Source organism: Cricetulus griseus, chromosome 2 (assembly GCF_003668045.3).
Source record: "Cricetulus griseus strain 17A/GY chromosome 2, alternate assembly CriGri-PICRH-1.0, whole genome shotgun sequence".
Classification (NCBI taxonomy): Eukaryota; Metazoa; Chordata; class Mammalia; order Rodentia; family Cricetidae; genus Cricetulus; species Cricetulus griseus.
The window spans coordinates 392,295,572-392,312,984 of NC_048595.1; the positions used below are offsets into that span (position 1 = coordinate 392,295,572).

Here is a 17,413-nt window from a genome sequence, read left to right on the forward strand (position 1 = left end):
TGGAGAAGGCCTGCCCTCATCCTTGCTGGCATCAGGAATGTGGAGTGCTAATAATAGAACCCTAGGGTTTTGCAAAGGGAAACAATGACAAAATGCACACACTGGATCAGGAGGCCATGGCATGTAAAAAGACATTGTAATGATATAGCCCGATAGTTACCCGCCACCACATCTGTGTCTTGTAAGAAATAACTGAAAAGAACAAGCTCTGCCACATGGAAAATTGTGGAAATAATTTACAGATAAAAGATAGCACTTTTGTTTTGAAGACTGTGACATCGAATTTAACTTGAAACCAAAATCGTTATAAGCCAAGTAAGTGGTAGGTTCTAAATATAGAGAAATGTATGAGTCGGGATGCGTAACCCGTGTTTGGTGGTTGTGAGGGTGGCCTGTAATCTGTGATGAAAAGTCAGCCGCTGTTCTGGTGACCTTCTAAAATGAGCACATTTCAGTTTAATGTCCACATGAAAATAATGGGTCAGCACTGCTGAACCCAGGGTGGGGCTGACCGTGCCTGGAGTGTGTCTCCCATTTCCTTCAAGATGCACTTGTTAAAAATGAGTGCATTCTAAGGTCTCTGCCTGTACAGTTCCCCATCTCCCCATAACTACAGACTGCTGCCTTCCTAACTGTCTCAGCCACATCACTCCACATCAGGTGGCCACCCGTGTCCACAGTGGTTACACCTCATGCCTTCTGCAGTTAGCTTGCTACTGAGCTCCTTCAAGGGTGCACTGGCTTCTCTGCCAGCCCTTCCCCCACATCTCCACCAGAGGTTACCTGTGAAGAGGTGCAGGAACTGTCCCTGACTTGTCGTTTTTTTAGCCCTGGGGTTTTCAGACTGAACCGCGTAGCGTCCTGTAAGTTTGTTCTTTGCCCTCTTGCCCATTTCCCTGTGTGGCTCAGATTTCACCACTAAAGCTCCAGGGAATCTACTAAAAAGTCCAGTTAGGTCAAGGGTAGCAATAGGTACTACTTAAAATTGTAGTAATTCCTTTGGGCGGGGACTGTAATGATGTTAGTGTCCTCTAGTTAAAAGGTGCAAAAGAAAAAAACAAAAGCAAAAACAAACAAAAACCAAGATACACATTTTGGCTGTGGTAGTGGGAATTTGGGAGGCTGTAATCTAGGGAGGGTGGTGCCTGGCTCACTCCTATTCTCCTACTGTGCTGGTGGGCGTGTGACTTGGGATGCTGGTTTTAGTAACTCTCGTATCTGAAGCATTCGAACAGGCCATAGCACTTAAAATCTGCTTCCAGAATTTAGCCTAATGAAATAGTAATTGAACATGTGCACATATACATATGTACAAGGAAGCGCATTGCAGCAGTGTTTACAGAAGCAGAAAATTGGAAGCAACTTCTGTGTTCATCAGTGGAGGAACTGTTTAGCTAAATTATATTGCAGCTATTAAACATGATGATTCAGAGCGTTATATAAAGCTAGAAAATGTCTCTGATCGATGTTTGTAAAACAGTGTGTGTGTATGGTGCCATTTTAGTTAATATGTGTGTGAGCATGCCTGGAAGGACGCTCTCTGAAAATATTTAAAAACTCAGCTCATTTCAGGGAGACGGGGTTACATATGACTTTTATTTCTTCCTTTATACTTTACTGTGTTGTTCAGAGTTATTTTGTACTGAACATAATTTTTTCCATTAGGAGAAGAAGAGTCTGTGTGGTTTGGGGGGGGGGGTGGAAAAACCCTGAGATCCTAATACATGGAGAGGCCCTGCAGAGATCCCAGGGTGAGCAAGAACTGGTCACTGCCTTCAGAGCTCAATAGTTAACAGAGAGCCAAGGGGAAGAGTGATTTATACAGAAAGCACCAGGTCCATCCTGAGTGCACACTGATTGTCACAGAGTCAACACCAAATGTTCTTGGAACATCCTGAGACACACTGTAAAACCAGCCCTAGCTTCAGGGCCCACCCTCCCTGTGTGGTCTCCTTTGCCCCTTTCTCTGCAATCTGCATTCTGGAATGCCCCGTCTAGTCAGAGAAGCTCCTGTGTGTCGGCTCTGTGTGCCCACACACTTCTCCTTTCCCCGTGACTAATGTGTTACGTCCTTCTCTACCCACCCCTGCTCTCTTCAAATATTTGTCTTTCCCCCTCAACACTCAGACTTCCACAGCTGCTGCAGTCCTAGAACATATTTAGCTCAATATTTGGCTTTTGTCATTGATTTTCAGTTTGCGTTTTGATCAAATAAAAGGAGTGAAATTTGACCTGCTTTGTAGCATGTTTGCATCATCGTACAGAGGAGAACACTTGTGTCTTCCTTTCTAGTAGTTAGGAAAAATGGAAATATGTCATTTGTAGCGAACAAGTAAGATTAAATTTTATGTTTTGAAGCTGGGTGGTTGTGGTGCACATCTTTAATCCCATCCCTCGGGAGGCAGAGGCAGGCAGATCTGTGTGACTTTGAGGCTAGCCTGGTCTACAAAGTGAGTTCCAGGACAGGCTCCAAAGCAATACAGAGAAACCCTGTCTCAGAAAACTAAAAACTTAAAAAAAAATGTTTTGAGATCTGAGTAAAGGTTTCTGCTTCTGACCTGAATTGAATTTGAAGTGTGTGTCTGTGTGTCTGTGTGTGGTGTGTGGTGTGTGGTGTGTGTGGTGTGTGTTTGAATTCAGAGTTTACTGCAGAATGAAGGTACTGTATTTTTAGTTTTGTTACAAGTAGAGCTCCTCCGTTCCCCATGGTCTTAGAATTAACTATTTCATTTTCTTTTCAGTCATAAGAACTGCAGAAAGCAGTTCTTTGCTGCTGTCATACTACAGTTACTCTTTTAATTATATGGAAGCTTGGATATTTTTTCATAGTGCGGTTTCTTAGCTATTGTTGGGAAACAAGACTTTTTTACAACCTGCTTTGTGTGAGGTGAAAGCTTTTAGCCCAAAAGAGCCTGGAACACTCCAGCATTTCAGGTTGTCTAGAAACTCTTGTGATGCAATCAGTTTCACTGTCCAAGGCAGGTGTCAGACCTTCTCATACATAAACATGAGTTTGAGCACAGATTCCAATACAGCCACATTTCATCCTGATTGCAAATAAATAATTTAAATATAGCATTTCAAACGATGGTATCAGATTCTGGTGGAGTGAGGTGGGGCGGGTTCCTTGCAGGAATTTGGTGGGACCCATTTTAATGACATTTAAAACATGTGAGACCAGACCCATGTTGACAAGTTATTTTATAGTCACAGAAATACTGACATCAAGGATCCTGGGAGTATTTATTAGTGAGGTGAGGAGTGTTCCGCTATGCCTTCCCTGGATGACAACAGAGCACCTCCATGCTTGCAGCCTTTTCCTCAAGCCCCTCTCACCGCCACACCTCATGTCTGTCTAGAAGACAGATTCCATATGGCTGTATCCCCTCTGCTGTGACTGTAGCATCCTCTTTAAGGGGAAGCTTAGTGCCCACATTTCAACCAGATCGCCTGGGTGGACTTTCCCTGCCAAGTTATTACAGGAAAATACTCACTCTGAGACATTGTCTCTTAGCCATACAGTAACCAGAAGTCTCACTTGATTCTGTGACTGGGATGAGGGCCCATGTGTACTTTCTCAACAAGAACAAAAAGAATGTACAATTTTTTTACCTTCTCAAATTCATGCTAGTCTGAAGGCATAGAACTATTTTTTTTCTTTTTTTGAAAATTGCATATATGTATTCAAGATCCATAAATGTATCTTGATAGTCTCTGACCCCCCCCATTACCTATGTCCTATCTCCCCCCTTGCCCCAGCATCATGCTGGAATATTTAACTGGCCTGATCTTATATAGTTAGCCATAGTTGTTATTCAGTTCATGTGTCCTAAAGCCATGTCCTACCCAGAGGACAGAATTTCACAGCACCCCACAATATCCTCTGGATCCTTCCTTCTAACTTTCCTTGGGCCTTGGGCAGGGGCTTATATAGATGTCCTATCTATGGCAAGTGGCCACAGCCACCTACTCTTAGCCCTTTGGACAGTAATGGGTTTCAACGTTGACCACTACCAGCCATAAGAAGCGTCTTTGCATAGGATCTGCCTAGGAAGGGGAAAAAGACAAGCTCTCCTGAGTAAATTGGGAGTATGGGGGGGCGGGCAGGAGGGAGGATGGAAGGGGAGGAAACAGTCAGTTGAGGGAAGAGACAGCCCAAGACTGGGGAAAAATCTTTGCAAGATACACATCTGATAGAGGATTAGTGTCTAGAATTTATGTAGAATAAAAAAACAAAACTAAATGCAAAGAAAACAGCCCTATTAATAAATGGGTGATGGAACCAAATAGAGAGTTCTCAAAAGACAAAATACAGATGGTTGCTTACACTTTAAAAAGTGTTCAGCATCCCTAGAAATCAGAAAAATATAGATTACAACCACTTAAGATCCCATCTGACCTCAATCTGAATGACCATCCACAGGAAACACAATGATAACAAATGCTGGTGTAGATGTAGGAAACCCTTCCACACTGTTAGTGGGAGTGCAAACTGGTGCAGCCACTCTGGAAGTCAGTGTTGAGCAGTGGTTGTCAACCTGTGAGTCACAACTCTTTTGGGATCAAAGGTCCCTTTCACAGGGGTCACCTAAGACCATCAGAAAACACAGATATTTACATTGCAATTCTTATCAGTAGCAAAATGACAGTTATGAAGTAACAATGAAATAATTTTATGGTCGGGGGTCATCACAGCATGAAGAACCATGTGAAAGGGTGGCAGTGTCAGGAAGGTTGAGAAGCAGTGGTGTAGAGGTATTTCAAAACACGAGACACAGACCTTCTTCTGTATGACTTGTCTATGTCACTCCTAGGCACCATCACAAAGGCTCTATATCCTGCTACAGAGGTATTTGTACCTCCATGTTCTATGAGGCTCAATTCACAATTTCTAAGATGTGGAAACAGCCTGGAGGTCTGTCAACTGACAAATAGATATGTGGTCCATATAGAAAGAAAAACGCAATCTGCATGTAAATGGATGACACTGGAAAAAAAATTATAATGAGTGGGGTCACCCAGGCTTCCAAAGACAGAAGCAATGTGACCTTTCCCATATGTGAGTCCTAGCTTCAGAGATTGTGTGTTTAACATTGAGTACACGTGGAAGCCAGGACACTAGGAATGGGCCATCCTAGGGGAGGGGCGCATTTAGGAGAGGGATAGGAGAATCTAGATGAAGCGAAAATAAAAAAGGGAATTAGCAGGAGCAGAGGAGTGGAGCAGGTAGTGGAGTGATGAGGCTGGAGGAATGAGGAGTCGGGAAGGCTTCACCCAAATGAAGTATGCATGAAGGAGCTGTGGGAACTTGTAACAATCCATGAACAATGTAATTTTGCTACCAGCATTTGGTATTTTTCCTGTACATTTTATGTATTTGCATGCATGTGTGTACACACGTGCGTGATGGCTTCCATTCATAAGCCAGACCTGCAGGGGTCAGCTTTCTCCTTCCACCATGTGGGCTTCAGGGGTTGAACCCAGGTAACACGTAACCTTATCCTTTGAGCCATCTTTGCTGGCCCATAGGTGATGTGCAGTTCTTTTTGTTCAGATTTGACTAAGGATCCTGCCTTTTGAATTATATTTTTTGAAAGCAAATAGAACGAGAGTGGTCAGATTGAGAGGCACCTAGGAAATGCTATGTGGCTGAGCACCGCTGGCCTTGCTCCCTACTGTCACCGGCCTTCCTCCCTACTGGTACAAAAAGATGGAATATATTATAGACATGACACTGTAACCAGAAAGTTCCTGGACACTTTTTCCAGGAAGAAGGGTGAATCATAAAAACTAAAAAGGATGTTTATTGCCTTGGCATTGAAAACATTTGCTGAAGACTCTCAGGGTAAAAGTTAAGAAGTCACCTTGATGAGCATAAGAATTAAATTTCCCAGTGGGAAAGTCAATAACTGCACACAAGCTCTTAGCTCTAAAACAAGTTTACCAAATGGATGGTAGGCCTTTCCTTTAAGTATTTTTAAACTTCAGTTGCTTAACAGGAATCACTGGGCGCCACAATTTTTGACTCTTTGACTATTCGTTTTTGTGTACTTGACTCAGGCAAAAGGACTAAACCCTAGAATCTAGTCAATACCAACAGAGAACACAGTGGCCAGAGATGAATGGTCTCTCTTTAAATTTTCAGTCACTTAAAAGATGATCAAAGTTTGTTTTGAAAAGCTATTAAAAATTTCCTTCTCTACATAAAGTAAAACTTTGGGAATGAATTTTTTTAGGTTGCCTGTCATTTTAACAGGCTGCTATATGAGTTAGGCCTGTAAGTGAAATTTATATTGAAAAATCCAACTTTTTTGTTGTTGTTCCCCAAAACAAAATGGTTCTGTTCGTAGATCAACTTCTTTAAATTTTAATTGTTTCTTCCTCCCAGTTGCCCAGTAGTATGCCTTCTGTCAAGAGGTGAGAAATTTGGATTTTTCCAACAGTAGGAAGTTGGTACCCTTTTTCTGGAAGTCCATCCTAAACTTAACAGTTCCATGTCAGATTCTCACCATTATCTTCACATAGCTAGTTGTAGCCAACTCCTTGGGTTCTTCATACAATGAGCCATGGTCCTGTATTCCACACAAGAGGTTTTTGTGCTCACTGGCTGATTCGGGAAGTAGCTGCCAGCCTGTACCGCTGTACAGGGGCAGTGCCTGCCTGGCCAGTGTGTGTGGCTTACACTGTGGTGCTGCCCACTCCAGGCCTGGTTCTTCAGCACTTCAGTTCAGCTCCATGGAAGGTTCCCCAGGTCTCAGATGTCTGCAATGATCACCAGGCTTTCCTGTCGCACACTACCAACTTACCATTGCCATTCTGAGATATCATTCCTGGTCTTCTCTTTTACGGGGCCTTTCCCCTGATGGCTGCCCTGGCCATCACCCATAGTAAAAACCTCATCAAAGAAAAGATGCAAAAACACTAAAAAGCCCTGTAGTTGAAATGGAAAGCACAGGACTTAGCATTTTTATATATCTATACTTTTAAGGTTTGTTAGTTTAAGTGACTGAAATAGCAAATGTAAAAAAAAAAAAAAAAGAGGGCAGTAACATCAGTCTAAGCCAGGGTTGTTTCCCTGGACATTTTGTGTCCTGGATAAGAACAGTTCCTAGGCAGAGCCATACTGTTTGTGGCAGCCTTAGTGCAGAGATTCTCAACCTGTGAGTCATAGCTCCTTTTGGGGGGGTCAAAAGACCCCTTCATGTGATTGCCCAAGACCATCGGAAAACATAGATATTTACATTACAGTTCATAACAGCTGCAAAATAAACAGCTATGATTTAGCAATGAAAATAATTTTATGGTTGGGAGGGGTCACCACAACATGAAGAACTAACTGTATTAGAAGATGACAGCATTTGGAAGGTTGAGAACCACTGGCTGAGTGGGTTGTGGGGATGGAGGCAGCTTCCTCAGGTGGGGTAGCTTGATGAATAGAAAGTGACAGTGAGAAGCCGTCACAGGCTGCTGTTGGGAGAGAGGAAAGGAAGAACACATGAGGTTTTATGGGTTGCAAAGATTACATCTTCCCAGAAGTGTGAAGAAAAGGAGATGGTGTGGTGGCAGCAGAATCACATGATTTTCTGTGCTAATTGATGCTTGACTGCACAAGAGAATTAATCAGTATAATGAACATATCATGCAAGTCGCTCCATCCAATGATTGTGAAACACAATCCCCCATTTGTTTTTAATGGGGAAAAAATTTAAACTATCACTTTCCAGTTAAAAAGCAGTGTGGTTCTTAAACAATGAAGTTACCATAAGCACTTTTTTATAGGCTATGAGAACACAGACTCCTTACAGTAGATTAAAACAACCATGTCCATGTGTGTGTGTTGGGGGCGGGGGAGGTGGCTCAGAGAGATATCGATCATATTAGGTCTACTGCTGGAATATCTTACTTTGTTGTCATATTCATTATCTCCCCCTGCCACCCACTCTTCTTTTTGAGACATGGTGTTCCATTGTAGCCCATGCTGGCCTGCTTCAGTCTCCCTGGTGCTGGGATATAGTAGCTTGAGCCACCATATACAATTTAGGCCTTAAACTTTTATTAATTGAAGGTGCATTTAATTTGTTACTATCGATATTTACAAGTTTTAAAATTTGTTTCCTATGGGCACTGCTTGTGGATCTGCAGACAAACCCCAATGGTGTGGCTTTGTGTATATGGCAGCTACTTTTGGCATTTGTTTAAAATGATACCTTGGAGGAAGCGATGACCTCCGGAGGTGTGTCATGAAAACTAATTAAAAATGAGGAAGTAAGAGACAAAGGATGAGGCTTCCATCAATAGTGTTAGGTCTCATACCTCTCTTCTTGGTAAAAAATTTAGTCCCACAGCCAGCAAGTCCTTATTACTGAGTTCCTGTCCAACCCTGACTCCCCTCTGCTGTCCAGGCAGGTGGACTCTGGGGCACAGGTAGACTCTGGGGCAATTGTGCCTCATGCTTAATACTAACAATTCCCAAGCATTCTAGGCAAATCTCCTGCTCTTCAAGTCACAGACTTTCTCTCCCCAAGAACAGATAATGCTGTGGCGATCAGGTAACTAGGCACCAATTTATTTCTCTCTTTCCGTAAGCTCATCACTGAACTCAGGTAAACTAGAAGATACACACTTATCAGTCTTTACCTTTTCAAAAACTCACAGTACTGCTTTTCCTCTATTTCTCACAGGAAGAATTTAACGGGAAACCTGACTCCCTCTTTTTTACCGACGGCCAGAGACGGATCGACTTTGTTCTCGTGTATGAAGATGAAACTAAAAAGGAGAACAATAAAAAGGGAACAAATGAAAAGCAAAGGGTAGGATCTTTTCTCTGTTTTAATTTCGTTTATTCCTTTCATATTGTGCAATGAGAAAAGGTGTGTTGTTTGCACGTCAGCAGTTGAGTGAAAGTGACTTGGATTATGGTGGACCAAACATCCCTTCCTTGTTTTCTCAGTCTGTGCTCCTTCAAGGCGTGTCAGCAGGCAATTTTGTCAGACTTGAAAGCCTGCTCAGGCTCCTCCTCAGTGGTTTCATACTGAAGGGAGATTTTCTTTTAAGGAGTTTTCTGTTGTGTAGACGAGATTTACACTGAGGCACACCAGGCGGCTTGCCCCTGGCGGGGAAAAGGAGGCTGATAATTAGTGACAAGTGCAGTAACAGCTAGCATTCCGTGTGTGTGTGTGTGTGTGTGTGTGTGTGTGTGTGTGTGTGTGTGTGTGTGTGTGTGTGTGTGTGTGAGAGAGAGAGAGAGAGAGAGAGAGAGAGAGCGCACATGCTCACTCCACTGCTAGGGCTGCGTTCTGCTTGCAAATTCGTTTTTTTTTTTCCTCATTTAACTCTTATCACACCTGAGCTCTGTCAGCACACCATTTGTGAATGAGAGTTGATGTTAGAGAAGCCAGATGATCATCCAAGGCTGTGGCTGCTTCACCTAGTCATGGTGGAGACAAGTTCAGCTTCTCCTCTTGAATCCAGACCTTGTGACCCTCATATCTTCTGTCTTTTCCTCTTTGGCATCTATTGGCAGCCATGCTTCTTTCTACCTTTCCTTTCCTTGGCCTCTCAGGAAACAAAGCCATTCTTACTTTGAAAAAATTCCAACAACAGGCCAGGACTAGTGCAGCCTCCTGGATCTTATTTGTTGAAATGCAAACTGCACATGACTTAAACTGGACAGAAGAAGTACAATGCATGGATGCTTAAATCCACTCTGGAAATCATTCCATCCTTATATCTGCTCCCTTGAGAATGTGCTGTTATGACATACACATAGCTTTTGTTGTCCTTATCCACACTTTATCCATAAACTATACTGATATTTAATCTTTTCATTACTGCTTATTCATTAAAAACAGGTGATGAAACCTTTTGGTAAAATGAAATGAGTAACTATTTTATTTGTATGTTTAAATTTGGAGAGAGGGTTAAGTTTAGAGTTTTAGGTTTGCCTGGTACAACAGAATAAGCCCAGGATTTAGAAAATGACATTCAGATTATTATTCAGCCACTGTCCTAGCCAGAGCAATTTGACTTATGTGGAACATTTTCCAGGGTGATAATGGTTTCATAAAAAAAAAAAAAAAAAAAAGTGCTTTGCTTGTGCCAAAGTAAAAAAGTGACATTCTCTGCACATGGTTCAGGGTTGGGGCTGTGCTGCGTAGAGTCGTTCAGGAACCTAGGTTGGAACAGAGGTTCTGCCATATTCATTGGGCAGCTCCAGAATCAACCTGGGCATCAGCACAAGAGCAGAGAAGATGCCGTAGCAGATAAAGGAGGAGCTCATGCATTGGCACTGCTGGGGACCTGGCAGGGACTGCAGCCATTGTGCACAGGTGTGTCAGGCCGAGCTCAGCAAAGGAGGCTTCAGGCTGGAGTGGATCTGTGCCTCAGGCAAATCTCCTTGTCAGTTTTGTAACTGCCCCTCCGCCCCATTGTTAGACTTCGTGGAATTTAGATCAATCACATCTTACAAAAAAGGTTATCATAACTCTAGTTGGTTGAAATTTTTTTCTTATTGGTATATAAAAAATTGCTCATCATATGGTATCCTAGATTTGGGAAAATAGGACCACAGCATCTCTCATGTGGTATTATGATTAAAATGAAATAGAATAACATATATGGGTGTTACATAAATTTCCAATACATACCAGTCATAAATGTTAATGTTGTACCTTCTATTTTTGCTTGCATTTGCTGTGCTCCTAAAGCAACACTCTGCTATAAAAGGTGCAACTCTCCTGTTAACCCTGCTTTATCACTAGGATAAAGTAGTTAGTGGACTTGATCGTTTTCCCTGGATGCTATAATAGCCTCTGCATCCATATTTACTATCAAATAGTCATGGACCACCCCATAGCCAATAGAACTGGGTTGAGTTTATGTAAAGCAAGTTAAACAAGTTAATCAAACCCATTAAAGTATAAAGGAAACAGCCTGGCTTTGGACAAGAGCTTGACTGCTTGGTGAAGGGGCTCTGTAGCTACTCACATTGTTAATAAGTTCCTTGTTTGCTTTAGACAGGGACCTAGGTCTCAAGGTGACTCTCATTAAGTCAGGAAGAAAAAAAAAAGTCATCATTAATTTTGGCAACCCTCCAACACAGTGAGTGATGTACCTTGATGTTGATATTCAGCTCTGCTTTGTAGTGTTTTCAGTTTGCATTTGTATATATTTCTTAATTTTATACTCTGTCAAAATTGAAAGCCTGGCTTTGGAACCACATTTTTATTAATTGGACAGACATTTATGAGCTTTGTTGTATTCCTTGTCAGGGCTTAGTGAGGATTTAGGACAACACCAAGGAAAGGCAATTTCAAAGTCCTGTTTCTACTAAAAAGAAAAGGGTTTTGTCTATGATGTATTGATTTCTTAAAACAACACCATGATTGACTTTGCCAGGTTTGATCAAAAGAGTCCTGTAAGCAAGTCTTAGAGCTGTGGAGAGATGGGACTGATAAGGCCACTGGCACCTGAAATATACATACATTAGAAACCTTGCTCCTTGGGAGCAAGAGGAGATTCCATTCCAGCCAAGCTTTTAAATAGTATGTATTTTCACCCCTTTGTATTGGTGAAATCACGTCTGAAATTAAGTTGTTGGCTTTTGCATTTTATATGGGGATGGTTGTGAATTGTTTCAGGAAGCCTTATTTGTCTTATGCTGTGCTTTGTGTAAGAATCGGTTTGGATGATTTTATTGCAAGTCACAATAAAACAAGATTTCAAATGGCTTAATTGCTAGAAGGAAATAATTATGTAACTAATCAGAGGTAGAGTCAGTTCTGAGGCAGGTGATTTTCTGGCTTAATGAGGCCATTTCTTTTTCCTGCCCTGATCCTCAAGCAAGCATCCCCTGGATATGAGGTGACAGCTGGGACTCCAGGCAGCAGAAGGGATATCTCTCTTTTCAGAGACAAGGACAGTCCCCTGGAAGGACCCTGTGCATCCTTCCTGTCATTCCCTGTCTAGAGTAGATCATAGTTGCTTTCTGCCCTCCCTTCCTCCCTCCCTTCCTCCCTCCCTTCCTCCCTTCATCCCTTCCTCCCTTCCTCCCTTCCTTCCTCCCTCCCTCTCTCCCTCCCTCCCTCCATCCATCCATCCCTCCATCCCTCCTCCCCTCTCTTTCTACCTTTGTCAAGGTCCCATGTAGTCTAGGTTCATCTTGAACTCACTATGAAGTGATAGCCTTGAATTACTGGTCTCCCTGCCTATAACTCCTGAGTATTGGGATTATAGATAAATGTCATTATGACAGAAGTGGTGGCAAATCTTTGTTGACAACTTGACACAGCATGCAAGAGATAACCTCAGCACAAGAGATAACCTCAGTGAAAGAGTTGCCTTCACCAGTTTGGCCTGTGAGCATGTCTACAGGTGTGAAGATGCAGGTATTTGGAGCATGCGGTAGCCTAATGTGGATGATGGTATCCTTGGGCAAGTAGACCTGAGGTATATTAAAAGAACAAAACAAACAAATAATCTGTGCAGAAGCAGGAAGCAAGCCAGTAAGCAGCATCCATCCATGGTCTCTGCTTCAGTTTCTATTTAAGTTTCTGCCTTGTCTTCCCCCATGATGGACTCTAACGTGTAAGAGAACCCTTCCTCTCCAAGTTGCTTTTGGTTATGGTGTTTATCACAGCAACAGGAACCAAACTAGGACAGCAGACTTGTTGATTTGGGGAATGGGACCCAAGGCATCATGAATGCTAAGCAAGCATTCTACTAATTGAGTTACATCTCTTGCCATCTCATAGTCTGTTATAATTCAACAATAGCCAGCTTCCCTGGTCCAATATCTTTACGCCCATGTATTCAGCTAACCACAGATCCAATAAAAAAAAAAAAAAAAGAAAAGAAAAGAAAAAATGTTCTGAAAGGGACTGGAGAGATGTCTCGGTGAGTAAGAACACTGCTGTCTTTGCAGAGGCCTGGGTTTGGTTCTGGGTGCCCACATGATGACTTACAATCATCTGTAACTCAGGCCATCTAATGCTCTCTTCTGATCACTATACACACCAGTCATGCATGGGTCCTCAGACACACACATGCAGGCAAAACACACACATAAAAATAAATCTAAATTTTTTAATGTTCAGAAAAAATGTTCCAGTTGAACACATGCAAATGTATTCCTCTTTATTATTCTCTAAGGTATACAATATTAACATTGTATTATGCTAGGTTTAGTAAGGTGTACAATGTAAACAACCATTTGTACTGTTTCAGGTTAAGTAACAATCTGAAAATGGTTTAAGATGTGTGGGGGAATGTATGTAGGTGGTGCCCAAATACCGCTCCATTTTGTGTCAGGGCCCTTTCAGTGTCCATGGAGATTGTTTTCTGTGGCCATTCTAGCGTCCTTGTGTCTGCAGAGGGGGCTGGACTAATAAAATGTAATCTTCATTTTACTGGCCATGCTAGTGAGGGTTGGCTCCGTTTATTTTCTGAGTCACCAGATCACCCAGTATCAGAAAAATGTTCAGGCTTTCCTTTGTAATAATGGAAGGGAAAATCTTAGCATTTGTGAGTTGCCATCAGTGTCTGGCACCAAAACAGCTGAGATTAAATATGTCCAATTTATGTAGTGAGCAAAGATGTTTTAAATAAAACAACCCCCCCCAAACTTTCCCATGAAGCAGAGATAGACTCTGAGTATACCTGATGATACCAAGGTACCATTGGATACCAAGATCTGGGGGTGCTCAAGTCTTTTACAGAAAATGGTGCAGGACATTTGCGTATAATAACACATCTTTCTAGGTGCTTTTCATCATCTCTGATGATGTTGCATAAATACAATACAACATAAATAGCTGTTAAACTTTGTTGCTTGAGAATAACAAGGGCAAAGTCTGTATGTGTGGTTCCAGATGCAATTTTCCCCAAACATTTCCTATCTTAGTTTAGTGAAATCTGTGGATAAAGAACTACAGATATGAAGGATGTGTTGTATGTGATTGTTTGTGGCCAATAAGACAACAAATAGCAGGGTAGATAGTGCAAAACTGTTTCTTATTGGCTTTAACATGCTACATAGTTTCATACTTATTTTCCTCCCTACTCACTTATAATACTACGTTAAATAATTTGTGTTATTGGAAAGTATTTGACAGTTCTGTGGACTATTTAAACGTTAAGATCATATGCTTCTCAGAGCTTTGTGTGAGTAGAGGGTTTGGGAGGAGATTGTCAAAGGGAGGGTATAACATCTTTTGTTGGGAAGAATAATTGCAAGAGATCTTTAGGATATCATAGAGACCATAGTTAATGTACTGCATTGTTGCAAATGGCTAAGAGAATAGTTCTCAGACTCCTAGGGTAAGTGTGAGGTAATTGAATGCCAACTAGTTGAAAACTAGCCTTCCCCATGTATAATATGTGAAATGAGTGTGGTGTAGATGATAAATACATATAATTTTGCCACCTAAAGTAAACAAGTAGAAAAGTTAGGGGGAGAAGGGAAGAATCCATTTCAGGATAAAAAGAAATAAATTAAGATTAAAGTAAATTACATTAGTAATTCAATATGAAAGGAATATGAAGACCAGAAAATTAAAATGAATTGCATTTTGAGCCATAAGGTTTTGTTCAGAAGTTAGAGTTGAGCTACACATTTGCCTCTGAGCTTCCTCATCGGTGCAGAACTGGGGGTGTTACTGATAATGTGGGATAATGTTCTCAACACAACTACAAACAATCTTGATTATCCAAATGGAAAGCAGTGCTATGGTGGGCAGATCTTCTGGCGGCATGATTGACAGATGGAAAACCTCCTCCAATTTCAAAATCAGCCACGAACACAGTAAGGAAAGGTGGTATATGACAAAGAGTCCTAACAACTGAGAACATTCTCTGAGATGAGCATTTCCCTCCCAAAGTCCAGGAATCAGAAGCCAGAGGTTCACATTATGATAGGTTACTGGACGATGCCTGCAGCCGCTTTTTCATGACATCACCTTCCCGGGTGGTAGGCACTCAGGCTCATGTTTTAGAGAGAAATCAGATCTATTTTCAGTTTTTTTTTTTTAATGTTTTCAACTAATGCTAGGAGCTCCCTTTAAAGATTTCTATCTTTTGCTTTCCACCCTTTCTATCATATTAAAATTGAAGCTTAAAAGAAATAAATTAAATTAGAATTAAGAGTTTTCAGTTGCAGCTAGAGAGTGTGCTTCGTGTTTGGCTTTACTCTTGAATACGAAGCCCAAGAGAGTCAATCTGGATCTTGCTGCTCATTTCCAAAACAGTTAATGTCATTGGCCTTCAGCCTCCACCAGATAGAGAACAGTGATAGGCTGGAAAGGGAAGTCAGATTGCATACTGCCAGCCCATCAAAGACCTTGGTACTTTCAAAGATGGGAAAAGAGCACCCTTTTGCTGAATGTTTCTCTTACTGTCTAGCCTTAGGTCTGAAGACCAACGTTTGCCCTGGCACTCACAGTTCCTTGTGTTCCACCTTTCTAAATGCCATCCATTGAAAGGACCAGGGGTTCCTCAACTAGACCACATTCCTGCACAGAAAGGGTTTGAGGGGGATAAGCAACCATGAAAAAAATTATGTGTACCTGCATATGCATATGAAAAGCTGCATTCTGAGAAGAAGTATTTCTTCCTTTTTCATTAAAAAATGTATTTCTTTATTCATCGACAGTTTTATACAATATGGTGTATGGTGTTCATTTTCCCCCCCCGTCAATCTCTCTTCCCATTCCAAGGGGATACCTTTGCTCTAAACAAAACTTCCCCTTGACGCTATGTTCATATGTTCTTGCTTCGTTTGTTTTCTGTGTGAACATTTGGATGGTGGTATTCACTGGCACTTGGACAATTTACCAGGGGCTTCATCCCTGAAGAAAAGAACTCCTCTTACCCTAGCTACTGATAACTGCCAATAGCTCCCCAGGGAAGGCCAGGGCTCATGAGTCCCTCCTCCACCTGTGATAGACAGGCCCTTCTTGGGAAGGTCTTATGTAGGAAGCCGCAACTGCTGTGAGATCATGGTGCATGTCACAGCCCTGCCTCAGTCATCTGGGCAGCAATAGTTGACTGCATCTAGATTTGCCTGTGTGCCGATTGCTTTGACTTCCTCTTGTCTCTATTGAATCAATAGTGCTAGACCAGTGGTTCTCAACTTATTGCTGTGACCCTTTAATACAGTTCTTCCTGTTGTGGAAATCCTCAACCATTAAATCATCTTGTTGCTATTTCATACCTCTAATTTTGCTACTGCTATGAATCGTAATGCAAATTCCTGATAGGCAGGATATCTGATATGCAAACCCTGTGAAAGTGTCATTGACCCTCCTCAAGGGGTTGCAACCTACAGGTTGAGAAACACTGCTCTAGATGAAAGACCTGGGCTTGTATTTGAACGTGAGCTCTCCATGTCATTTTTTTTTTTTTTTAGAATCGGAGAAGCTTGTAAACTACCTCGACAATCCTTCGCTCCTTTTATTCAGTGGTAGGCTATAAATGGTTTTCCTTTTGGGTAACTTGCTTTTTAAATGACCCACGAGTGTGTATTACTTTTTAATTAAACCAAAAAAATGTTAATTTAAAAGTAAAGTTTGAAACCCAACTTCAGCTAAATATTCACTTTCATTTATGCTTGTCATTTCAAATGCTTGTCTGATTTTTGGCCGTTCGTCAACACACATTACCTGCTTGAGTAAATTCCTCATTCCACTGGTCTGCCAACATTAAATATATCACCAATACGTGAATTTCAATTAAGCTGCAGTTAATTAGTTTATGTATTCTACTTACCAAACCTTTTGGAGCACATGCTATATAACTACTAAATTAGCACATAAAGTAATTAATACTTTTTACATGCATTAAGTGTGAGACTTACTTCTCAGGTGTCTTTGTAGACCTTGCAAAGATTAGCCAAATAAAAGTAAAAAGTTAATCTTCATATGTCTCATTAATCCTAAGTTATTGGCATGTCATCACAGTGTACTCCATTATTTGACTTCTTAGTCACTGTACTCCTCCCTGCTTTTTCCACTGGCAAAGCAGGGTCCTGAGAAGGAGTGGCAGAGACTACTGTTTATAATCAGGATTTGCACAGACAGTGTAATTCACAGGTAAGTCCTGTAGAGCAATCGCTTTATTAAGCCAATGAGACATGGAATTGGTAATCTACAATGCTTAGGAACAGGAGGCTTTTTAGTTATGTTGGTCTGTCCTTTGTAGTTTTAATTGCAGCATTCTTTATTTCTCTGAGAGCTTTATTCATCTCTCAAAAAGGGAGCTATGAATAAATTCTGTTTCTGGAGGGAAGGTGGTAGGTGTTCTTTCCCATCTTCACTTTGAGCTGTGAGCCCTTTCTCCCCACAGTGACAGTCCTGTGCTTTTTGCTGTGAGGGACACATCATCTCAATGACTAGTCACTTTGGATTTACCAGAATTCTGT

General features: G+C 41.5%; 1 protein-coding gene across 3 annotated transcripts in view; it reads left to right on the forward strand.

Annotated features, from left to right (window-relative positions):
* Ano6 (anoctamin 6) overlaps positions 1-17,413 on the forward strand; it is a 170,541-nt gene that overhangs the window by 86,235 nt on the left and 66,893 nt on the right. For all 3 annotated transcript variants that reach the window (XM_027396379.2, XM_027396380.2, XM_035440838.1), the window contains one exon: positions 8,682-8,810. In XM_027396379.2, coding sequence (XP_027252180.1) covers positions 8,682-8,810 — 129 coding nt within the window. The remainder of the gene's footprint in view (positions 1-8,681; positions 8,811-17,413) is intronic.